Source organism: Enhydra lutris, unplaced genomic scaffold, assembly GCF_002288905.1.
Source record: "Enhydra lutris kenyoni isolate GAN:26980312 unplaced genomic scaffold, ASM228890v2 scaffoldscaffold48, whole genome shotgun sequence".
NCBI classification, from domain to species: Eukaryota; Metazoa; Chordata; class Mammalia; order Carnivora; family Mustelidae; genus Enhydra; species Enhydra lutris.
The window spans coordinates 11940183-11959204 of record NW_019154132.1 but is presented as its reverse complement, the minus strand read 5'-3'; the positions used below and the strand labels follow the sequence as shown (position 1 = coordinate 11959204).

General features: G+C 40.2%; 1 protein-coding gene across 2 annotated transcripts in view; it reads right to left on the bottom strand.

Moving 5' to 3' along the window:
- Positions 1-3911: 3911 nt before the first annotated feature.
- LOC111156653 (human immunodeficiency virus type I enhancer binding protein 1) overlaps positions 3912-19022 on the bottom strand; it is a 141012-nt gene continuing 125901 nt past the window's right edge. For both annotated transcript variants that reach the window (XM_022517672.1, XM_022517673.1), the window contains exons 8-9: positions 6692-7203; positions 3912-5102 (exon numbers count right to left, since the gene is read on the bottom strand). In XM_022517672.1, the coding sequence (XP_022373380.1) occupies positions 3921-5102; positions 6692-7203 (1694 nt within the window). In that variant the 3' untranslated portion in view covers positions 3912-3920. The remainder of the gene's footprint in view (positions 5103-6691; positions 7204-19022) is intronic.

Here is a 19022-nt window from a genome sequence, read left to right as displayed (position 1 = left end):
CTAAGACGTGTGTGGTCTAGTATTATTCTCTAGTTTATATGGCCAAAGTCTTAGGCAGGCATGCTCCTTTGGGGTAGAAAATGTGCCTTCTAGTTTCTTTTGTACCTTGCATTGTATTGGAGTTGGTTGGTACTTAAAATAAATGTTAGATTTGGGGTGCCTGAGTCTGCTTCAGGCCTGAGCCTGGTTCAGGGGACAGGGAACATCCTCCAGTAGGTTATATCTCTGCTTTAACTCTGATGTCTGCGGTTCCTTCCACAGAACCTTATATATGCAAGGTTCTAGATGACCCCGACATAGGTAAGAGCCTCATGACTTTCAGATTCTAAAACGTGTAGAGAAAAATATTTTACCATTTTTTGCTTTAAATTTGTTCTTTTTTTGTAATCATGGCAGAGAGTCAGGGTCATTAAAATACTATAAATACTATAAAATACTATATATAAACTTTTGTATCATACATAATACCATATATATCTTCAGTGAAATATTAAATAGTTAACTCAAAGTCATGGGAAAACAGTTTGGAAGAAGATTCTTGTCTTAGATTTAATATCCCATGCTTAGAATTTATAGGTAGTTTTGAGACAAAATTACTTTAATGGAAGTCACCTTTTGGTGTTGCTTACACATGATCTCAAAACATAAGCTTAATAGAAAAGTAAAGAAGAGCACTGATGTTATATTTTGATATATGCATCAAGAAATACCTTGACAGTCTTCCAACAAAAATAATGAACCTCTCCACAAGCCTTGTTAAGTCCTATCATTTAAAATTCAGATAAGAGATTAACAAATAAGAGTGTTATTTATACTGCTCCCACGAAAGGAAAGTCATGGCTGTATTATGAAAAAAAAAAAAAAAAAGAAACAAAATCTCTTTATGAAATATTATCAGTTAATTATCATTCTGAAAACATTAAGTACCATTGTAGCCTAAAGTTTGGGGAATGAAAATAGGTTACTTGAATGCCACTAACTTAGGTTAACGCCACACATTTTCATAAAACAGATATACCAACCTTTAAAAACTAGAAAGATGACCTTTTTTTCCTTCGGAAGTTTTATTAGATAAGCTTTATTAATTTTCTTAAAGTAATCTCTACACCCAATATGGGGCTTGAACTTGAGACGCTGAGATCAGAGTTGCACACCCTACTGACTTAGCCAGCCAGGCACCAACCAGACTTTTGGTTCCTTAGCTATTTTCAACACTTCTGAGAGTGACATTGCAGTGGGTTCCTACAAGGAGATACTGAAATTGTATCACATTATGCTTTTTACCTGTTTGGCTAAGAACTTATCACAGGGGTTTGTTACCGTCATTGTGCTCTAGTTTTCTAGTGACCTGGGTCTTTCAGTACAAGAGAATAAAAGTCAGATATAGGCTCATCAGCTCTCTGGATTGCATTATTTGAAAGTCACTTATATTTAAGAATAACAGTGCTCGTGTGGTGTATAAACAATGAATCTTGGAACACTGAAAAAATAAAATAAAGTAAAAGAATAACAGTGCTCTGTGGGAAAAAATGACTTTGCAGAAAGTGTTCAGAATTATTCCCTAATATTTTGTTTATGTGACTATTTCAAAATATAATGGCCCAGACTTGGGTTTCTCACTTAGCTGCGTATTTCAAATGTTAGCAAACTATTTGAATGTCATCTTGAAGTATTAAAGTCACTAATATTAAAGGTATGTGTATAATTTAATGAATCTTGAAAAGTCAAGACTACAAAAGAACCTTAAGATGTATTACAGCATTATGAAATTCTCAAGGGAGCATCCAAATACATCAGAACATTTGGTATTTGGTTAAATGTAGAAAATTTTTCAAATTAAGAAAATTCTATCCATACAAACTAAAAACAAAAACAAAAAAGAACAACAACAGCAAAAAAAACAATTCCCAAATTCTGAGCATTACTTTTGAGTTTAGAGAAGTTGTACATACCTAAAATATGATTCTAGAATGAAAATGTTTGCTATACTGCTTTAAAATGTTAGGCAAAGTGCAACAGAAAGTATAATAGAAAGCATGACATAAAGTTAAGACATGAATTTTGAGAAATCTGACAGATAATGGACCTCATTTTCAACAACTATATTGACAGAGCAATGCAATTCTTATAAATAAGTTTCTAGAATTCTTTTCCAATCTATCTTGGAAAAAAAATTTTTTTTGTACTTTTGATAATTGTTAACCTGTCAGTAAGTGTAAATAAAAATTCAAACACGCATCAAAAGCATCACAGACCCATCTAAGCCTGCTGGGGCTAGACTGCATTCTAGAGATCATAATTTAGGCTCAGGGCATGCAGGCTAAGATGGCAGGTGCCTTTCTCAAAGTCACAGAAAGACCTGTACAGCAGGTCTCCAGTACTTCCCCCAATAGTCTGTTGTCTCACCAGCTTTGTACCCTTGATATCCCCATGAAGGAGTGCTTTAAATAATCTGAATACATTGCCTTAATGATATGCTACATATTCAATTTCAGTATTAAAACACTTTCTCACAATCTAGCATGTGTAATGCTTAAGTAATAATGCAAATCACTGCAATGGGAACTGTGAATGTTTTCTGAATGAGTAAGGGTAGTTAAGCCTTACAGGGCAGGAAATAATCATTTCTAAAGAGAGTCACATGAGTAATTTAGAAGTCTGAGTTTGGTTCTGTCAATTTTGGACCCTCTGCATTGTGCGTTTGGCCAGAGAGCTCTCTGAGCATCATCAGTAGGACTTCCTATGAGGGAAAGAGCCAGTGGGTAATGAACAGACCTGGGGGCGGAGCCCGAGAGACCGGGTTCACGGGCCTCATCCAATTGTTGTTGGTTTTTTGTTTTTTTTTTTAAGATTTTATTTATTTATTTGAGAGAGTGTTCACAAGTAGGCAGAGCAGCAGGTAGAGAGAGAGGGGGAAGCAGGTTTCCTGCTGAGCAGAGAGCCCGATGTGGGGCTTGATCCCAGGACCGTGAGATCATGACCTGAGCCGAAGGCAGAGGCTTAACCCACTGAGCCACCCAGGCGCTCCCATCCAATTGTTTTTAAGTTATTTTATGTTTACCAGAAATTGTTACAACAGCATTTAGGAACTTTGCCCATTCCAGGCTGTATGCTGTATCTATGTGCAGGTGTTTATGAGTACTGAATCTTTTAGAAGTTAATACCTATGAAATGAGTTCTCAGAAATAAGTATTGTAAGCCTCTCAGTCATATGGGCTTCCCCGAGTTTCACACGTTTCTCCAAAATAAGGGTGGGTGTGAGTGTGGAAAGAATGTGACCGATGGTTCTTTTCTGAATACAGATTACTGATCATGGGTATATAAAGAAGGCACAACTTAAGCAATGGTAAAGTCAGTAAACAATATTTTACTGAAACATTTCATGACACAGAAAATCTGTCTGAAGTGTAAAGTTACTGTCTTACACAAGAAGGACAGACCCATTTTCAAAGACTAATATGAATACAATAAATATGGAGTTTACATACTAATTTATACACAGAAACTCTGCCCCACAGCCATAAAAATTTATATTTAACAATGCAACATATAATTTAATCATTTGATTTATTTGACAGGTTTTTCTTTTTTCTAAACACAAATAACTACCTGGTTTTCATATACATATATAATATATATTTTATGTATATAGATATTCAACAATCTGTACAGCTTCTAAACATAAACTCCTAAAAGGCACAAGTGTCTATACAACATGTACAAAAATGGCTGGAGCGGACACAAAACAATTATTGGTCAAAAGTTCATGATTGCACAAAGATTAGTCATGAGTTTATGTCAGAAAAATGTGCTTTAAGGAAAGTTTTCAAAGAAACCTTTAAGTGTTATATAAAAAAAAAAAAAACCACCAAAAAACCAAACCAAACCAACCCGCCCCCCCCACCCCCAGTAAAGAGCCCCTAGGTCGCTATCACAAGCCTGTCCTCATCGTCGTCACTACTCACGTCGCTGAACTGGGCGGCGGCCTGCCTCCGGGGCGGTGCTGCGGGCCTGGGCGCCGCTCTGTCCGGAGAGAGGGTGGGCCGGCCGGGGGGCTCCGGGAAGGCTTCCGGACGCACCTGTGGAGGAGGCTCGGTGGCACAGGCCACTTTGCCCTGCACCGGCGCGAGCTCGGGCTGGGGCTTCACATGATTCATGGAGGCGGCCTTCCCTGTGTCTGCTTTACCCGAGCCATCGGGCCTGGCTGGGTCTCTTGTGGGGGCAGAGGGGTCTGGAACTTTTTTTGCATTTGCCCGCTGGACCTGAGGAGACCCCTGAGGAGACGTGGTCCCGCCGCCTTGATGGGCGCCGGCTGCCGGGGCGGGCTTGGGCGGCGCCTCCCGCGCTCTGCTGTGGGTGGGCGGCATTTCGGGGGCGCCCGGAGTGTCCACGGCGGCCACTTGCCCGACAGAGGGGATTAAGGTAGGCAGCGCGATGTTCAAGATCTGGAGGCCTGGAATGTGCGCTTGGGGGCTGGGGCTGCTTTGCGAGGAAGGGTTTGCGGTCAGAACCTGCAGCCCCACGGCGTTGAGGGCGAGCCCCGGCGGGTGCACTTGAGGGGCCACGTTCGTGTTGGTGAGGCCCAAGATGTTGACGGTCTCCATGCTCAGGGACGGCAGCGGCTGCAGGCCCGGGGTGCTGAGGTTCGGCAGGCCCGGCACTCGGATTTGGCCAATGGGGATACATGGCACGACGCCGCTTAATTCGGCCACTCCCGCGGCGTGGGTGGTGCCCGAAGCCTCCGTGGCCGAGTCCCCGGGAGCGCCCACAGTCCTGTGAATGACATTGACGGCTGGGATCGTCAGCTGCATTGGCCCAGCTTGGATGGGTACAAACGTGGAGTACGTGAGGCCGGCAGGTACCACGTGGATCCCCCCGACTGGAACCATATTATAGGGTGTCCTGGATTGCTGCTGAGAATGCAAAGGAAGGTGGCTGAACAGATGAGTCTGGGGGGAGGGCAGGCCTGCAGGCGGCTGGAGGGTCACTTGCTGCTTCTGTTCTGGACCGTCGGGCTGAGGCAAGGCCCCCGAAGGAACCCTCGCTGCTGTCTGAGGGCAGCGCTCCGCCGCAGGAGGAGGAAGTCTTACAGACGCTGCGCTCTGAAAGGCAGGACACAAAACCCTTTTACAGCACGGCTCTCTCAGTCACGGAGCTAAACTGCTGGTATCAAATCTATTCTTCCTAACCAGGCGGAAGCATGTATATTTGTATAAAAATTACAAGCTTGCTGAAAAGGATGTTTTCATTAAAAAAAAAAACAAAAAAAACTGCCAACTAAAAAAAAAAATCTATTACGTCTTTAATCTTGAGTACCAGTAACAGCAACACATTTTGTATACTACTTTGCAGTTTTCAATCAAACTTCCTGGGTATCGTTTCATTTATAGGAAAGTTAACCTTGCGGCATAGCCGTAATTACACTGTTGTTGTTCTACTTCTGTTGTGGTTGCTGTTATTGACGGCACCACCAGCTCTACCTATTTTAGAGATTAGGAGTTAGTGAGAAATTGCGACACTAGCTGGCTATGAATGTCAACTCTAAGGGAAAATCAACTGGAGGATTACTCATTTTTGAAATATATGGTTGTCATTAATTTAAAAAAATCTGCAGTTGTTTATTTATTCCTTCGTTCCTTCATTCATAAACTTAACGAAATGTCTACTGAAAACCAGATTTCCAGGCACTGCGAGGTGTGTCAGTGATTTTAGGCTAGAGAAGACGAGAGCACAGGTGGCCAAATCTGGAAGTCGAAAAGGGACAAATCTTGCCAATCTCCCTCCCAAACGAGACTATCACCTAAATATTAGCTTTTTCTTGATATTATCTACATTACAGAGTTACATTAACACATATGCTAACTTAAATATCAAATATGACTTAAGTATTAGTGCAATAAAGTTAAACTATATTAATTTAGAATAGTCTCTAGAAAGCCAAGCTTGCACAGTCTGCATTTTTCTCCAGGGTTACCTCCCAAACCAAAATCTGCCCCGTTTCAAAATACATCCTATGACCATCGTCAATCCATACTTGAGGTAAGACAAGTGTCAGGGAGATGACTATACTCATCACAGATTTAAATATTCCTCATGAGCCACGCCAGGGGTAAAAGCAGAGACTTGTTCAGAGCACATGTAGGTTGTTTCTGTAGGCCTGTGTCTGGCCTTGAACTGGTTTTCTGGCAGGAAGCTCTCTAAAGCTGTCATGGCATTTCAATCATTCAAGCAAAGTGAACTTCTTGGTACATTATTTGGGTCACACCAACTTTGCCACAGAAACTGGTAGCTGTCTTGCCAACGGGGGAAAAGTGCAAAATGTCTGGATAATTTAGTGTAAATACATCTTATCAATGCCAGTGGAAAAAGAACTCAGGGTAAGCACAGGGACAACGAGGTCCCAAGGTTCATGTTCCTAAGGGCACATACATTATTTTTTCAATGAATAGATTTTCAAGATCCATTTGGTCCTTTTACAGGTTTATGATGACAATATGTGAACTCTGATTAAAATACCTAGCAAGGAACCAAAAGACATAAATGTCCTTTACCCTTAAATAAAACAAAAAGTTAAGGCTAAACAAAGTGATTTAGCCGGAAGTAAATAATTTAAGTCCATTATTTTCTCAAGCCATTAGGATCCCCCTATTTAACAGGTTAAACGAAAGGAAACCAACAACAAAGCATTTACCTGTGTTAAAGTGATAGTCTTTCCAGCCACAGAACCTCCCAGAATTACTTCTGAGTCTGGGTAGTCTACAGACATCTGGTGACATGGGGATCTGGGTGCAGTGTCGGGTGACTGAGAAAAGTCTACAGGAGTCGTTGGTTCTTCTCCATCTTTTGTACCGTGCTGCCTGGTCTTTGCCGGGGACTCTGTATTCCTGCTATGGTCTGACTGCACTGTGCTTAGCACAGTCATCTTGGTGGGCAAGGCTCTGGGCAGAATGTCCATCGGGTCGGTGTGCACCCCAGAGAAGCAGTCAGCAATCCTGATGTCTTCCTCCACACTCCCAGAGTCCTGGAGGCTACTTCTAGATGGAAGGTGCTGCGGGCTGGCCGTAACAGAGGGAGCTGCTGACAAGACAGATTCGGCCTGACTGTCTTCATCGTCATCTTCATTTTCATTATCATCCTCATCTGGGCCATCTGATTCTTCAAGGTCATACCCAGACCGCTCGAAACCAAATCTTGGCTTTTCATCTAATAAAAACAACCAAGGGACTATGTTATAGAATGTTTTGCATATGGACAAGTGCACCCTTTTATTGTTATTATTATTATTATTATTATTATATGCTTAGCAATGCTGTGAGGAATAGAACAAATGAGGGCTCTACCCACAAAAAGCCTACAGGTTAGGTGAGGAGAGTGGTGAGGGGAAGAATAGGTCAGTCAGTCCAGGAATCAGAGAGGGGAGGTGCTGACAGAGAGTGGCATGGCCAGGACACTTGTTAGGGATGTAGAACGTGAAATGGACCTCCGGAAGAGTAGACAGGCAAGGGCAGTTGTATCAAGAAAATCAGAAATAAAGGCCTTAACTATTAAAGAAGACTGAAAGATATTTTAAAAACTGAGAGTTCAACACAATTCTTCCTGAGCTCTTTCTCTCTACTACTTTGTATTTCCCGTTTATTGGACAAATTAAAATAAAAACAAACAAAAACCTGAGGCCATTTGTATTTGTAAGTGAAATAATTTTATTTAATAATTATATTAAATATTTGCATTAATATGTGAATAGTATTTTAGATATGTTTCCATTGTCTTCTGGGTAGTAATATTCTTTAATATTTAAGACATCTACTTTTTATTTTCTTTTTTACTAAGAGAGGTGTTAAATTTTCCCATCATTTTTTCATTATGATAATTCAACTCTTCACACGAAGAGGAACGTTAACTAAAAGTCATTCATATCAGCTTCATATCCTCATGTGGGACTGTGTTTAACAGAGAATATTCAAGAAGGTTCTGTTTCAAATGGTTTCAAAATACTCATAAGCTCATGTGGAACTGGATTTAAAACTCTAACTGTTCAAAAATCTTACAAAATTAAAGGTGCTTTCTCTTAGAAAGCTAATAAACTTCTAAAAAAATAGGAGAAAGATGAATGCAAAACGTCCACCCTAATTTTTTGTCACGAGCCGTAATAGAGACATCACATTGTATTCAACTTAGCTCTGAAACATTCTTCATTTACATACTTTTTAACATCTGCTTTTACACATGTATTTTGAAGAGGTTTATTTCCTGCATATCACAAATGGTCTGCATCTTAATTTATTTTACTACTCCTTGTATATGACAAAGATAAGTTCTTAGAGAAATGTCTTAAGGGATGGACACCAAAACATCTGAGGGTGATTATTTCAAGAAGATGGAATGGGTTAGAATTTTTAAGTTGTTTATCTCAAGTATATGTTACTTTTAGAATTAAAACATTCAAGGACAAAAACATATGCATGTAGGCTACTTTAAAACATGATTTTCATTTGCTTTTTGCCTTAGGGGTTCTGCTGTTTTGCTATAAAATAACACTGATTTGCTGAATCCCACCAGGAGCCCATGCTAGAGATGGAATGGGTGGTTTCTGGAGAATTGCCGTGCCTCCTGCCTCACAGATACCTTTCTGCAATCCTATCTGATGTTTGAAATTCTAAAACTGAAGAGTCATTCCCAATTTGTTTTGAGTTTGCCACAATAGTGCCAAATCAGACACTTTTAGGTACTTTTTTTTTTCCTCTTAAAGGGGAAAGTTGAAGAAAATCAGAAGACACCAGATGATTAGGAGAACAGGTGACCAGAGAGGGAGGTTGATTTCATCAGAGGTCAGCCCTGCTACAAAATCTAACTAGGATGAAACTTGCTTTACCTTAAGAACTATTACTCTATTTTAAAAGAGAACAGGCCTAATTTTATATTTCCGACTTTTTCAATACGCCTCCTAAAGCTGAGATCCTAGTCAAAGAGTCCAAACTCCAAGCGGAGACAGGGTCTGCAGGAAGAGAGGAGACACCAAGTCTGCATCACCTGGGGTGGAGGCAATGGGACATTGGCCGGAAGAGTTCAGCTAAACAGCTGACGCACTGGTTAGAGCCAACTACGGTCTGGCAGGATTGTGTGAATCCTCTGAAACCATGCTCTCCTGCAGGCTCTATGCTGTGAACCCCGCTCAAGTGCTCACAGAAGAGAGCACTCAGTATCCATTGTGATCCAGATCTGGAGGACAGGAGCAGTGGCCATAGAGAAAGGACAAGAGATTCCACCTGGATCCACTTCCTCCCTTCCAACTAGGAAAAAAACGCTACCCTGTGAAGGGAAGGGCACAAGCATCGCTGCTCTCAGGACACTGGTGAAAACATACTGCAGTGACGAAAGGGGAGGAATAGGAGAAAAAACACAGCTCTACTCCTTGAAGGGGAAAAGATTACCAGCTGAGTTACCGCAGCGGCTGAGGGAGTGGTCAGGAAGCACAAGGGCCACAGCCCAGAAACCTAAGAACCTGGTACATGTGGAAGACAGGCTGAATCAGAACACAGGTGGCATCCTGTCCTCCTCCTCACCCCTTAATACCAAGCTAAGACCTTTAAGTGACAGGTAACAGCCAAAATCTGCTGGGCGAGGGACAGGAGAACAGGAATGTGTACAGTGACTCTCACTGAGACACAGTACACAGGGAAGACCTAAAACTGGGACTGAAACAGGCATTGCTCTCATAATCCACTCACCACCCCAAAGACAAATTATCTCTGTAGCAATCTGAAGCCTCTGGTGCCCTCAGAGTTGCCATAGCTACAATGGATCTTTCACACAGGGTCGGATTCCTAACTAGAGACACTCTAATGCCCACATAAAGGCCCAGCAGGAGGGACACACCCCTTAGGAGGCAGAAAGACTGTTTACAGTTTCTGCTGTCTTACAGAAGATGTCTAGCTTTCAACAAAAATTACAAGGCATACAGAAAGGCAGGGGGAAAAAAAACCATACTCAGAAGAGAAAAAGCAATCAGAACCAGTTGGATGGGATACAGACATCAGATGTGCCAGAGCATTTAAAATAAGCGATGTGTTAAAGGCTCTCATGGGAATGGTGGACAACATGAAATGTCTAGTGGGAATTTCAGCTGAGAGATGGAAACTATGAAAAGGAATGAAATGAAACACTACCAATGAAAAACAGTAACAATGACAACAAGAAAATGGTTCAACCCAGAAGTCTATGCTCATTGGCAATAATTTTCAAAGATGGAGAAATTCAGACTTTCTTAGAAAAACCTAAACCGAGGGGATTCACTGTCAGCAGACGTACTTGACAATAAATGTAAAAGGAAGCTCTTTAGGCAGAGAGAATATGGTATTAGATGGGAATGTGGATCTACACACACACACACACGCAAATGAAGAGCTTCAGAAATAGGATAAAGATAAAATTATTACTCTAAAGTTCTAATTGCTTGCTCTAAAAGACAACTGAATGTCCACAGCAGTCACAGTATGCTGTGTGTTTACAGCATTGGTAAATGGAGAAGGGAGGAAAGCTACAGCACAAAGGATGGAAAGGAGGAATTGTGATACACTGTTACAAAGTCTTCACACTACCTGTGAAGTAATGTACCATTATTTGAAGGAAGACAACTCAATTTTTCAAAAAGGTATAAATAATAAAGTCAAGGAGGAGATAAATAAAACAAGTGTAAATAATATAACAAAGTATGAAAAACAGGTCAAGGAAGAGAAAACAAAATCATAAAAAATGCTCAATTAAGTAAAAAAATATAAAAAAAAACAGCTGGCAAGATGATACGTTTCATTCTACTACACGGAAAAATGACATTAAAAGGAATGGCCTAATGTGAACTAAAGGAGAGAAATTGCTAAACTGGATTAAAAAAAGCAAGTGTCAAGTATATGTATTGTGTGCAAGAAACGTATTTTAAATATAAAGACAAGTAGATTGAAAGTAAAGTTTGGAGAAAGATATACCTTATGACATTAACTAAATTATAGATGGAAACACTAGTATACTAATAGTAGACAAAGTAGATTTGAGAACAAAGAATATTATCAAAACTGAACAGGAACATTATGTAATGATATGGAGTTAGCCTCACTATTATATAATCCTAATTGCGTAGCAATGAAATCAGAGCCTCAAGATAAATGAGGCTAAAACTGAAAAAAGTAATAAACCAATCCACAATTATAGCTGAAGACTTCAGAACATTTTACTCTCAGTAATTCATGGAAAAAGAATACAGAAAGTCAGTAAGAACACAGAAGACCTGAAAAACGCTATCAAATAACCTGTCCCAGCTGACAGTTACAGAACATTCCACCCAACAGAGAATATGTTTTCCTTATAAGTATACTTGGAACGTTTACCAACGTTTACCAATATATATCATATTCAGAGCTACAAAGGAAAACTCCACAAATTTAAGTAATGAAAGTCATATAGAATATGTTTTTGGATGAAAACAGAATGAAACAAGAAACCAATAACTGGAAGATATACTTGAAAATCCCTCAATATTCCAGATTTACCTAACATTCCTAAATAATCCTTGAGTCAAAGAAAAAGTATCAAAGAAAGATCAAAAATACTTTGAGCTACACGAAAATTAAAATATAACATGAAAACTGTGGAAGGCAGCTAAAGAAGTGTTTATTGGGAAATGTACTGTATCAAACGCTTCTATTAGAAGAGAGGCCTTAAATAAATAATCAGAGTTTTCACATTTAGAAACTAGAAAAAGAAAACAAAAACCAAAGCAGGGAGCAGAAAGGAAATAATAGAGATAAGAATGGAAATAAAGAAATCGACAAAAAAAAAGAGCAGAGAAAGTCAATGAAACCAAAAGCTGGGTCTTTGAAAAAAAAAAAAAAAGAATAAAATTGATAAATATCTAGTAATACTGGCTAAGAAAAAAAGATACAAATTACCAGCATTAGGAAAGAAAAGGGGACTACTACTATAAATCCAGAGACATTAAAAGGATAATAGAAAATCTATTAAGGGTACAGTTGGTTAAGCATCTGCCTTCAACTCAGGTTGTGACCTGGGGTCAAGAGTCTCCAGGCAGGCTCCCTGCTCAGTGCGGAGCCTGCTTCTCCCTCTCCTCCCTACTCCTGCTTTCTCTCGCTATCTCTGTCGCTCTTTCAAATGAATAAATAAAATCTTAGAAAAAAACTTTTAAGAATTCTATGACCCACCAATGAAAGCTAGAATTCAAAATTAAAGATACAATACTAATTAAAATAGCACTAAAATAATGAAATCTAAGTATAAATTTAAAAAAGGACCTGTATGTTGAAAACTACAAAATACTAGTTAAAGAAACCAAAGACAGGAAATAAATGAAGAAATATACTAATATTCACAGACTGGAAATTTCAGTATTGTTAAGAAAGCATTTCTTCCCCAATCTGATCTACAGATGCAATACAATTCCATTAAAAATCTCATAAGCAGGGATGCCTGGGTGGCTCAGTTGGTTGAGCAGCTGCCTTCAGCTCAGGTCATGATCCCAGAGTCCTGGGATCGAGTCCCACATCGGGCTCCTTGCTTGGCAGGGAGCCTGCTTCTCCCTCTGCCTCTGCCTGCCACTCTGTCTGCCTGTGCTCGTTCTTGCTCCTCTCTCCTGACAAATAAATAAATAAAATCTTAAAAAAACAAAAACAAAAAACAAAAACAAACAAAAAATCTCATAAGCGTTTTACAGATATTGACAACTTGATTCCAAAATTTCAAAGGGAAAAAAAAAACTAGAATAGCCAAAGACGTTTAGGAAAAGAAAAGTTGAAGAACTCAGACCCAAGCAGTGTGGTATTGGCAGAAGGACAGACATATAGGGACCAACAGATGAGTGGAGAGAATCAGAGATAAAAACCACACAAATATAGTTAGCTAAATTTTTGACAAAGGCGGTTTCCATGGGGAAAGGACGGTCTTCTCAATAAATTGTTGCTGAAACAAATGGACAACCACATATGAAAAAAATGACACATACATTATACCTTATACAATAACTCAATGTAAATGTAAAATATAAAACTGTAAAACTTCTTAAAGAGAACTGTAGAAAATCTGTGTAACCTTGGAGTAGACAAAAGATTTCTTACGTATGACATCAAAAGCACAATTTTAAAAAATTGATCAACTAAGGCTTCATTAATATTTTATAAAAGCCCTTTTTTCTCTGAGAAAGACACTACAAAAAAGAATAAAGACAAGCAGAGACTGCAAGAAAACACCTACAAGGCACATTTCGGGCAAAGAAATGGTATCTAGGATATATTTTAAAAATATCAAAATTCAACAATAAGTAAATAAATACCCCACTTTAAAAAAATGGGCAAAATTTTTGAACAAACACTTCACCAAAGAAGACATCTGGAAAGCAAAGAGCATATGAAAATATGCTCATTGTCATCAGTCGAAGAAGTGCAAGTAAAAACTGCAACGAAATGCCACTGTACCCCCTATTAGAATATTTTTTTCAAAACGTGCGGGTAAGGTCACAGAACACTGGACTCTCCTACATTGCTGGTGGGGATGTAAGATGGCACAGGCACTTTGAAAACCAGTTTGACCGCCTGTTATAAAGCTATGCGTCTCCCAGCCACAACACCCAGAGATTCCACTCCTCCTGTCAAACCGTGCAGGAATCGGAACTTACATTGATATGAAAACCTTAACATGAAGGTCTTACAGCAGGTTTATTCATATTTGCCAAATACTGGCAGCAATCTAGATCTTTCCACCAGTCTGAGGATAACAAACTACGGCACATTGATACAACTGGAATACTACGCAACAATACAAAAGAAATGAACTAAATGGAAGAATCCAGACCCCCAAGGCTATTCATTCTATTATTCCTTTCATATGGCACTCTGGAAAACTCATGACCATAGGGAAAGAAAGAGATCAGTGGTTGTGAGGGGCTGTCGGGCAGGGGCAGCAGATGTCTATAAGGGAATGGCACAGGGGAATTTGGGGGGTGATGGAATGCCCCTGTATGGAACTGTGGGGTTGGACATAATCATTCTACACATTTGTCAAAGACCGCCCTAAAGTGAGCTCAATGCCATGAAGTGAACTTTACGGTATGTCAACAGAAACAAAATCAGTTAGGATGTGGGACATATCCAAGATGGAATGCGAGCTGAGACAGATGATGCTAACTGAAGTACAAGTGAACTTCATAACCGCTCTGAAGGGGTGGGAAAAAGGCTCCCCCCTGGGTGAGGGTTCTGACCGGATGAAGTGAAGGCTGAAGACAAAAAGAACTGCACACAAACACTGACTGCAACTGTAAATCTGCTTTTTTGCAAGTGGGTTAGGATTTCTGAAACTGGTTCATTAATATTAGAGCTCTGCAAGGGGCACCCAGGTGGCTCAGTTGGTTGGGTGTCTGACTCTTGGTTTCAGCTCAGGTCATGATCTCATGGTTCATGGAATTGAGTCCCATGTCAGGCTCCACGCTCAGCAGGGAGTCTGCCTGAGAGTCCCTCTCTCTCTCTCCCTCTGCCCCTCTCCCATAATAAATAAATCTTAAAAAAAAAACAAAAAACTAGAGCTGAACAAATATGCAAACATAGTGTAGATGGGAACCAGGTTCCTCACTGCAGGCAAAAGAAAAAGAAGGAAATAGAGAAGGCTAGAATCAACCGTGTGGACTGAAATTGGGACTATCAATATGGACTCATGTTTCATTCATGTATACTGCATAAGTGTGTGTTTATGTATGTGTGTGTGTGCATGCCCACCCCCAGATACAGAAATGAATATAGGTGTGTGTGTAGGTAGGAGTTAGCATATGTACATATACTTCCTAACTCTACCCAGTGACAGAGGACAGAAGCAGTGACAGGTCAGTAGCAGTGAACACACCACCTGCGAGATCTTGGTTTCTAAACACCATTCTCCAGTAGGGGGAACCAGAGGTCCTTGGAGAAATGGTTGATGTCAGGGCTGAAACATCTAGGGGTGCTAGAAAATAAGGAACTTCTTAAAGAAAAAAAAAAAAGATGGGGCAAGTCAAAAGGGTACAGGAACAGACCTCAACTCTTGATGGCTAATGAGAACTTGAGCTACACAATAAAAAACGGTAAGACTGATCATAACCCAAAGAATAAAATACGTATCCTTGAGTCCATACAGATGTAAATGAATGAAAGGATGAAAGAACAAATGAAGAAATGGTAACTTCTCCCTGCAGAAAAATTCCAGTTAATAAATCAGAACACCCTAGTAATACTCATTATAGGCAAGATCCATCAGTGTATAAGCAGAGTATCTGCATAGTCTCAACGTATCTCCCATAAACATTTAATATTTACAAAGGGAACAACAGTAAGTTTACAGTAGAGAGCCCTGGAAGATTAGCCAAAGTCCTTCCAGAGTCCTGGAAGATCGTGTTAATATAGGTTAACGTGACCAATAATACCTGTTGACATATCCGGATACAACAACACTGCGACAAGTACAATCACTCTACGGCATGTTCCTAATGATGCAAACCTCAATCCAATCATGAGCATCCACCAGAAAACCCCACTCTGAGGACATTCTACAAAATGACTGATCAGTATTCCCTACAAATGGCAAGGTTATGAGAGACAACAGAGACCGAGGAAGTCATCAGAGGAGTCAAAGGAGCCATGACTGCCAAGTGCCATGTGGGATTCGGAAGGGGATCCTGGGCCAGAGAAAGGACATCGGTGGAAAAAATGGTGAAACTCAAGTCACTTCTGTACTTTAGTTACTAATGTTGAGCTGAAGTTAATCTCTTAGTGTTGGCAAACATTCCGTAGTTCTGTAAGATGCTAACATAAGGGGAAGCTGGGTGAGGAGTATACAAGAACTCTGTACGCGTTTTGCAGCTTTTCTCTTAAGATGAAAATAATCTCTTGGAAAGCTGCATAAAACAAACAATTTGCCAGTACTCCAGGGTCTTTATTTTACTCCCTCAACACCAATATTCTGTCTCCTTCAGATAAACTTGCACAATATCCACTTCCCTGCTGTTCTTATACCCATCAAGGCTTCTTTCTCTGATAAGCAATTTTCTCTTTCTTATTGTTTAGTAGGAAACCATTAATTCTTGAAATCAAATCCAATGCTCCTCTTGGTGAATTTTTAGAAGCACAGGAAATTTCTCCCAAATACATGTGTTAAATTTTCAGCACCTACAACTCTTTCTGCCTTGTATTTTGTACCTGGTTTTGCATCTCTTAGTCAGCTGGACGTAGGGTTCTTCCAGCCACCGGGGCTCGGGGAGAATGTGGCTTCGTGCTACATACACGCCAATGCTATTTGATCATAACTAAGACAAGGAGCAGATAAGGACTTGATATTTTCTCAGATAATGATTTAAAAAATGTAAACTGGGGGCGCCTGGGTGGCTCAGTGGGTTAAAGCCTCTGCCTTAGGCTCAGGTCATGATCCCAGGGTCCTGGGATCGAGCCCCACATCGGGCTCTCTGCTCAGCAGGGAACCTGCTTCCTCCTCTCTCTCTGCCTGTCTCGCTGCCTACCTGTGATCTCTATCTGTCAAATAAATAAATAAATAAATAAATCTTAAAAAAAAAAAGTAAACTGTAAATTATTTTTAAGTGTCAAGCCCACAGCTCGCCTGGCTCCTGAGTCTCTGGCTAAATGTTGCACATTCAAATATCCTATTTTAAAAATCTAACTACAGAGTGCTCTGAAAGGTCAACAATAAATTATAGAAATTAAGCTAGCTTATAAATATGCATGAGTCGAATGTTTATAGGCACAGAAATTAAAAGCTTCATGTAATTATTTGATTACGCATAGCAGAACCTATAAAATGCAATCCCCAGGAATGTAAACTAATCACTCAACGTTAACCTCACAACACATACACTGGACTTTGTAGTGACTATGGAAGTTTAAGAATACTTGTAGAATAGTATAAATCTTTAAAATTTTTAAATTTTATACACACACATACACACGCAATTTACATGAAGGATTTAAAAACGAACACCATATATCGTTTAATGTGGAAGGACGTAAAACTATTTGGCTCCATGTTAATCTGATTTTGCCTTGATCACGGCAAGTTTCAGACTAAAGCTGGAGGTATGATGGGTGGGAAAGCTGCAGAGTGGCTTCCCTGGACCTTTCTCCCTAGACAGAGCCACAGGCCTACAGCCTGGAGAGGAGTTAAGAAGGGCTGGGATTCCTCTCTGTAGTTTTCCTTCCGCAGGACAAGGACAGAGTAATGTTTATCTCTGCATGTGCTGTGTCCTGAAACTCCTGAAGGGGGAGTTTCCAAGTCTGGAAACCTGAACATAAACTCTGGATCATTACATTACATATTACATACATGTATGTTAAACAGGGCTGATACTCTAGGGTGACAGAGAAAATTGAAAAGGGATAGCTCAAACGAATGGGAGACAATGGCATCCTTTTAAATACCCATCCCAAGGCAGAGCCCACCAACCCCGTTCTCTCGTGTTAATACAAGTCCTTTCATATAACTTCACTGTCCCCTTAGCCCTGCGCCTATGCCCAAAGGACATTATTACTACCACATCAGAAATTGTGCCGACGGAAGACGAAGACAGGAAAAATGACTTGTTTGTGATCACAAGCCGGCAAGCATGAGAACGCAGATTTGTTAACTACTCCGAAAACTTACCATTTAGGACTCTGTGGTATTGTCCATTTTGCCGTAGCGCATTACATAGTATGAGAACTATGTGCACGCTGTGCACAGTTCCTGCTGTATCCGACACTGGCAAACTGTGGCTGCAGGCCGCGTGTGGCTCGCTGCTTGTTCTTGTCAATAAAGTTTTCCCGGCACGCAGCAGGCTCACTGGTTTACAAACTGTCCAAGGCAGCCTTTGGTCACAACCACAAATGTTAGTAGTCATGACAGAGGCTACATGACCCACGGAACATGAAATACTCACTATCAGGCCCTTTTCAGAAAGAGTTGGCCAACATCCAGGCTCTGCTATCCTGTTTCAATTTAACCAGCACCACGTGACAGCAGTGATCTCAAACTCTTCTTAGCAAGGAAGTTAAGAGATGTCTCTGTGGCTAGGAAGCATCAAAGCCAAAACTTGGAACCAGCTTTTCATGCACTTGGGAGTCCTGTCATTATGCGGATAAGATGTACAGATTTCCTACTATTCTACCCCCATTGATCTTTTTTTTTTTTTTTTTGGTGTAGAGTGTAACACTCCAGGAGGATAAAGGCTATAGCTCACCCCTCCGCCTCCCCCAGAGACTCTACAACAGACATAAAAAAAAAAAAAAAAAATCCACACTTGCTTATTAACAAGTTCATAAATGCGTGGCCCTTACACATTCTATCTAGTTTATGTCCTCCTAGACATATTCCCTCCCTGCTTGTAAATTTTTCCAATACTCAGTAAAAATTTATGGAAGTGGAAAATTAATTCCCTTAATTTCTGTGAATTTAAATTCATGAAGGAAAGAAGAGGTAGGCAATGCGGCACTACTGTTCTTCAAAAGTAAACGTTTCCATACACTCTGTCACCCAATTTCTCTAAAGATGTAGTTCCAACTTCAGCGTGGGTGGGACAAAGGAGAGCCGGGACCTCCCATCGCTGCCACACAGTGACACCTGCTGGAAGAATCGGATTCACAGGAGGCCAGAGCTGCAGACTCCCATCGTCTGCTTCCTGTTTTTGTTTTGCTCACATATTTGGAAACAGTACTTGGAGACATAAACAGCAACAACTTGAGGGAAAAAATTCTTGTAAAGCCTGCAACTATGGCAGTAATAGGTTATTGGGTTATTTTGTTTTTGTTTTTTAAAGATGAAAACATCATTAAGAAGGTAATGGGGCCAGAGTTTAATGTTTGTTCACTTCGGGAAGTAAAACCAGAAGACTCCTATCCGTGTCGTTTGTTAATGGTATTAACACTTTATCTTACACAGAAATCTCCAGAGCTATTATGGTTTTGTATTATACATGGAACGTTTTCTTAAAAAGGAGCACTCGTGTTTTCCCT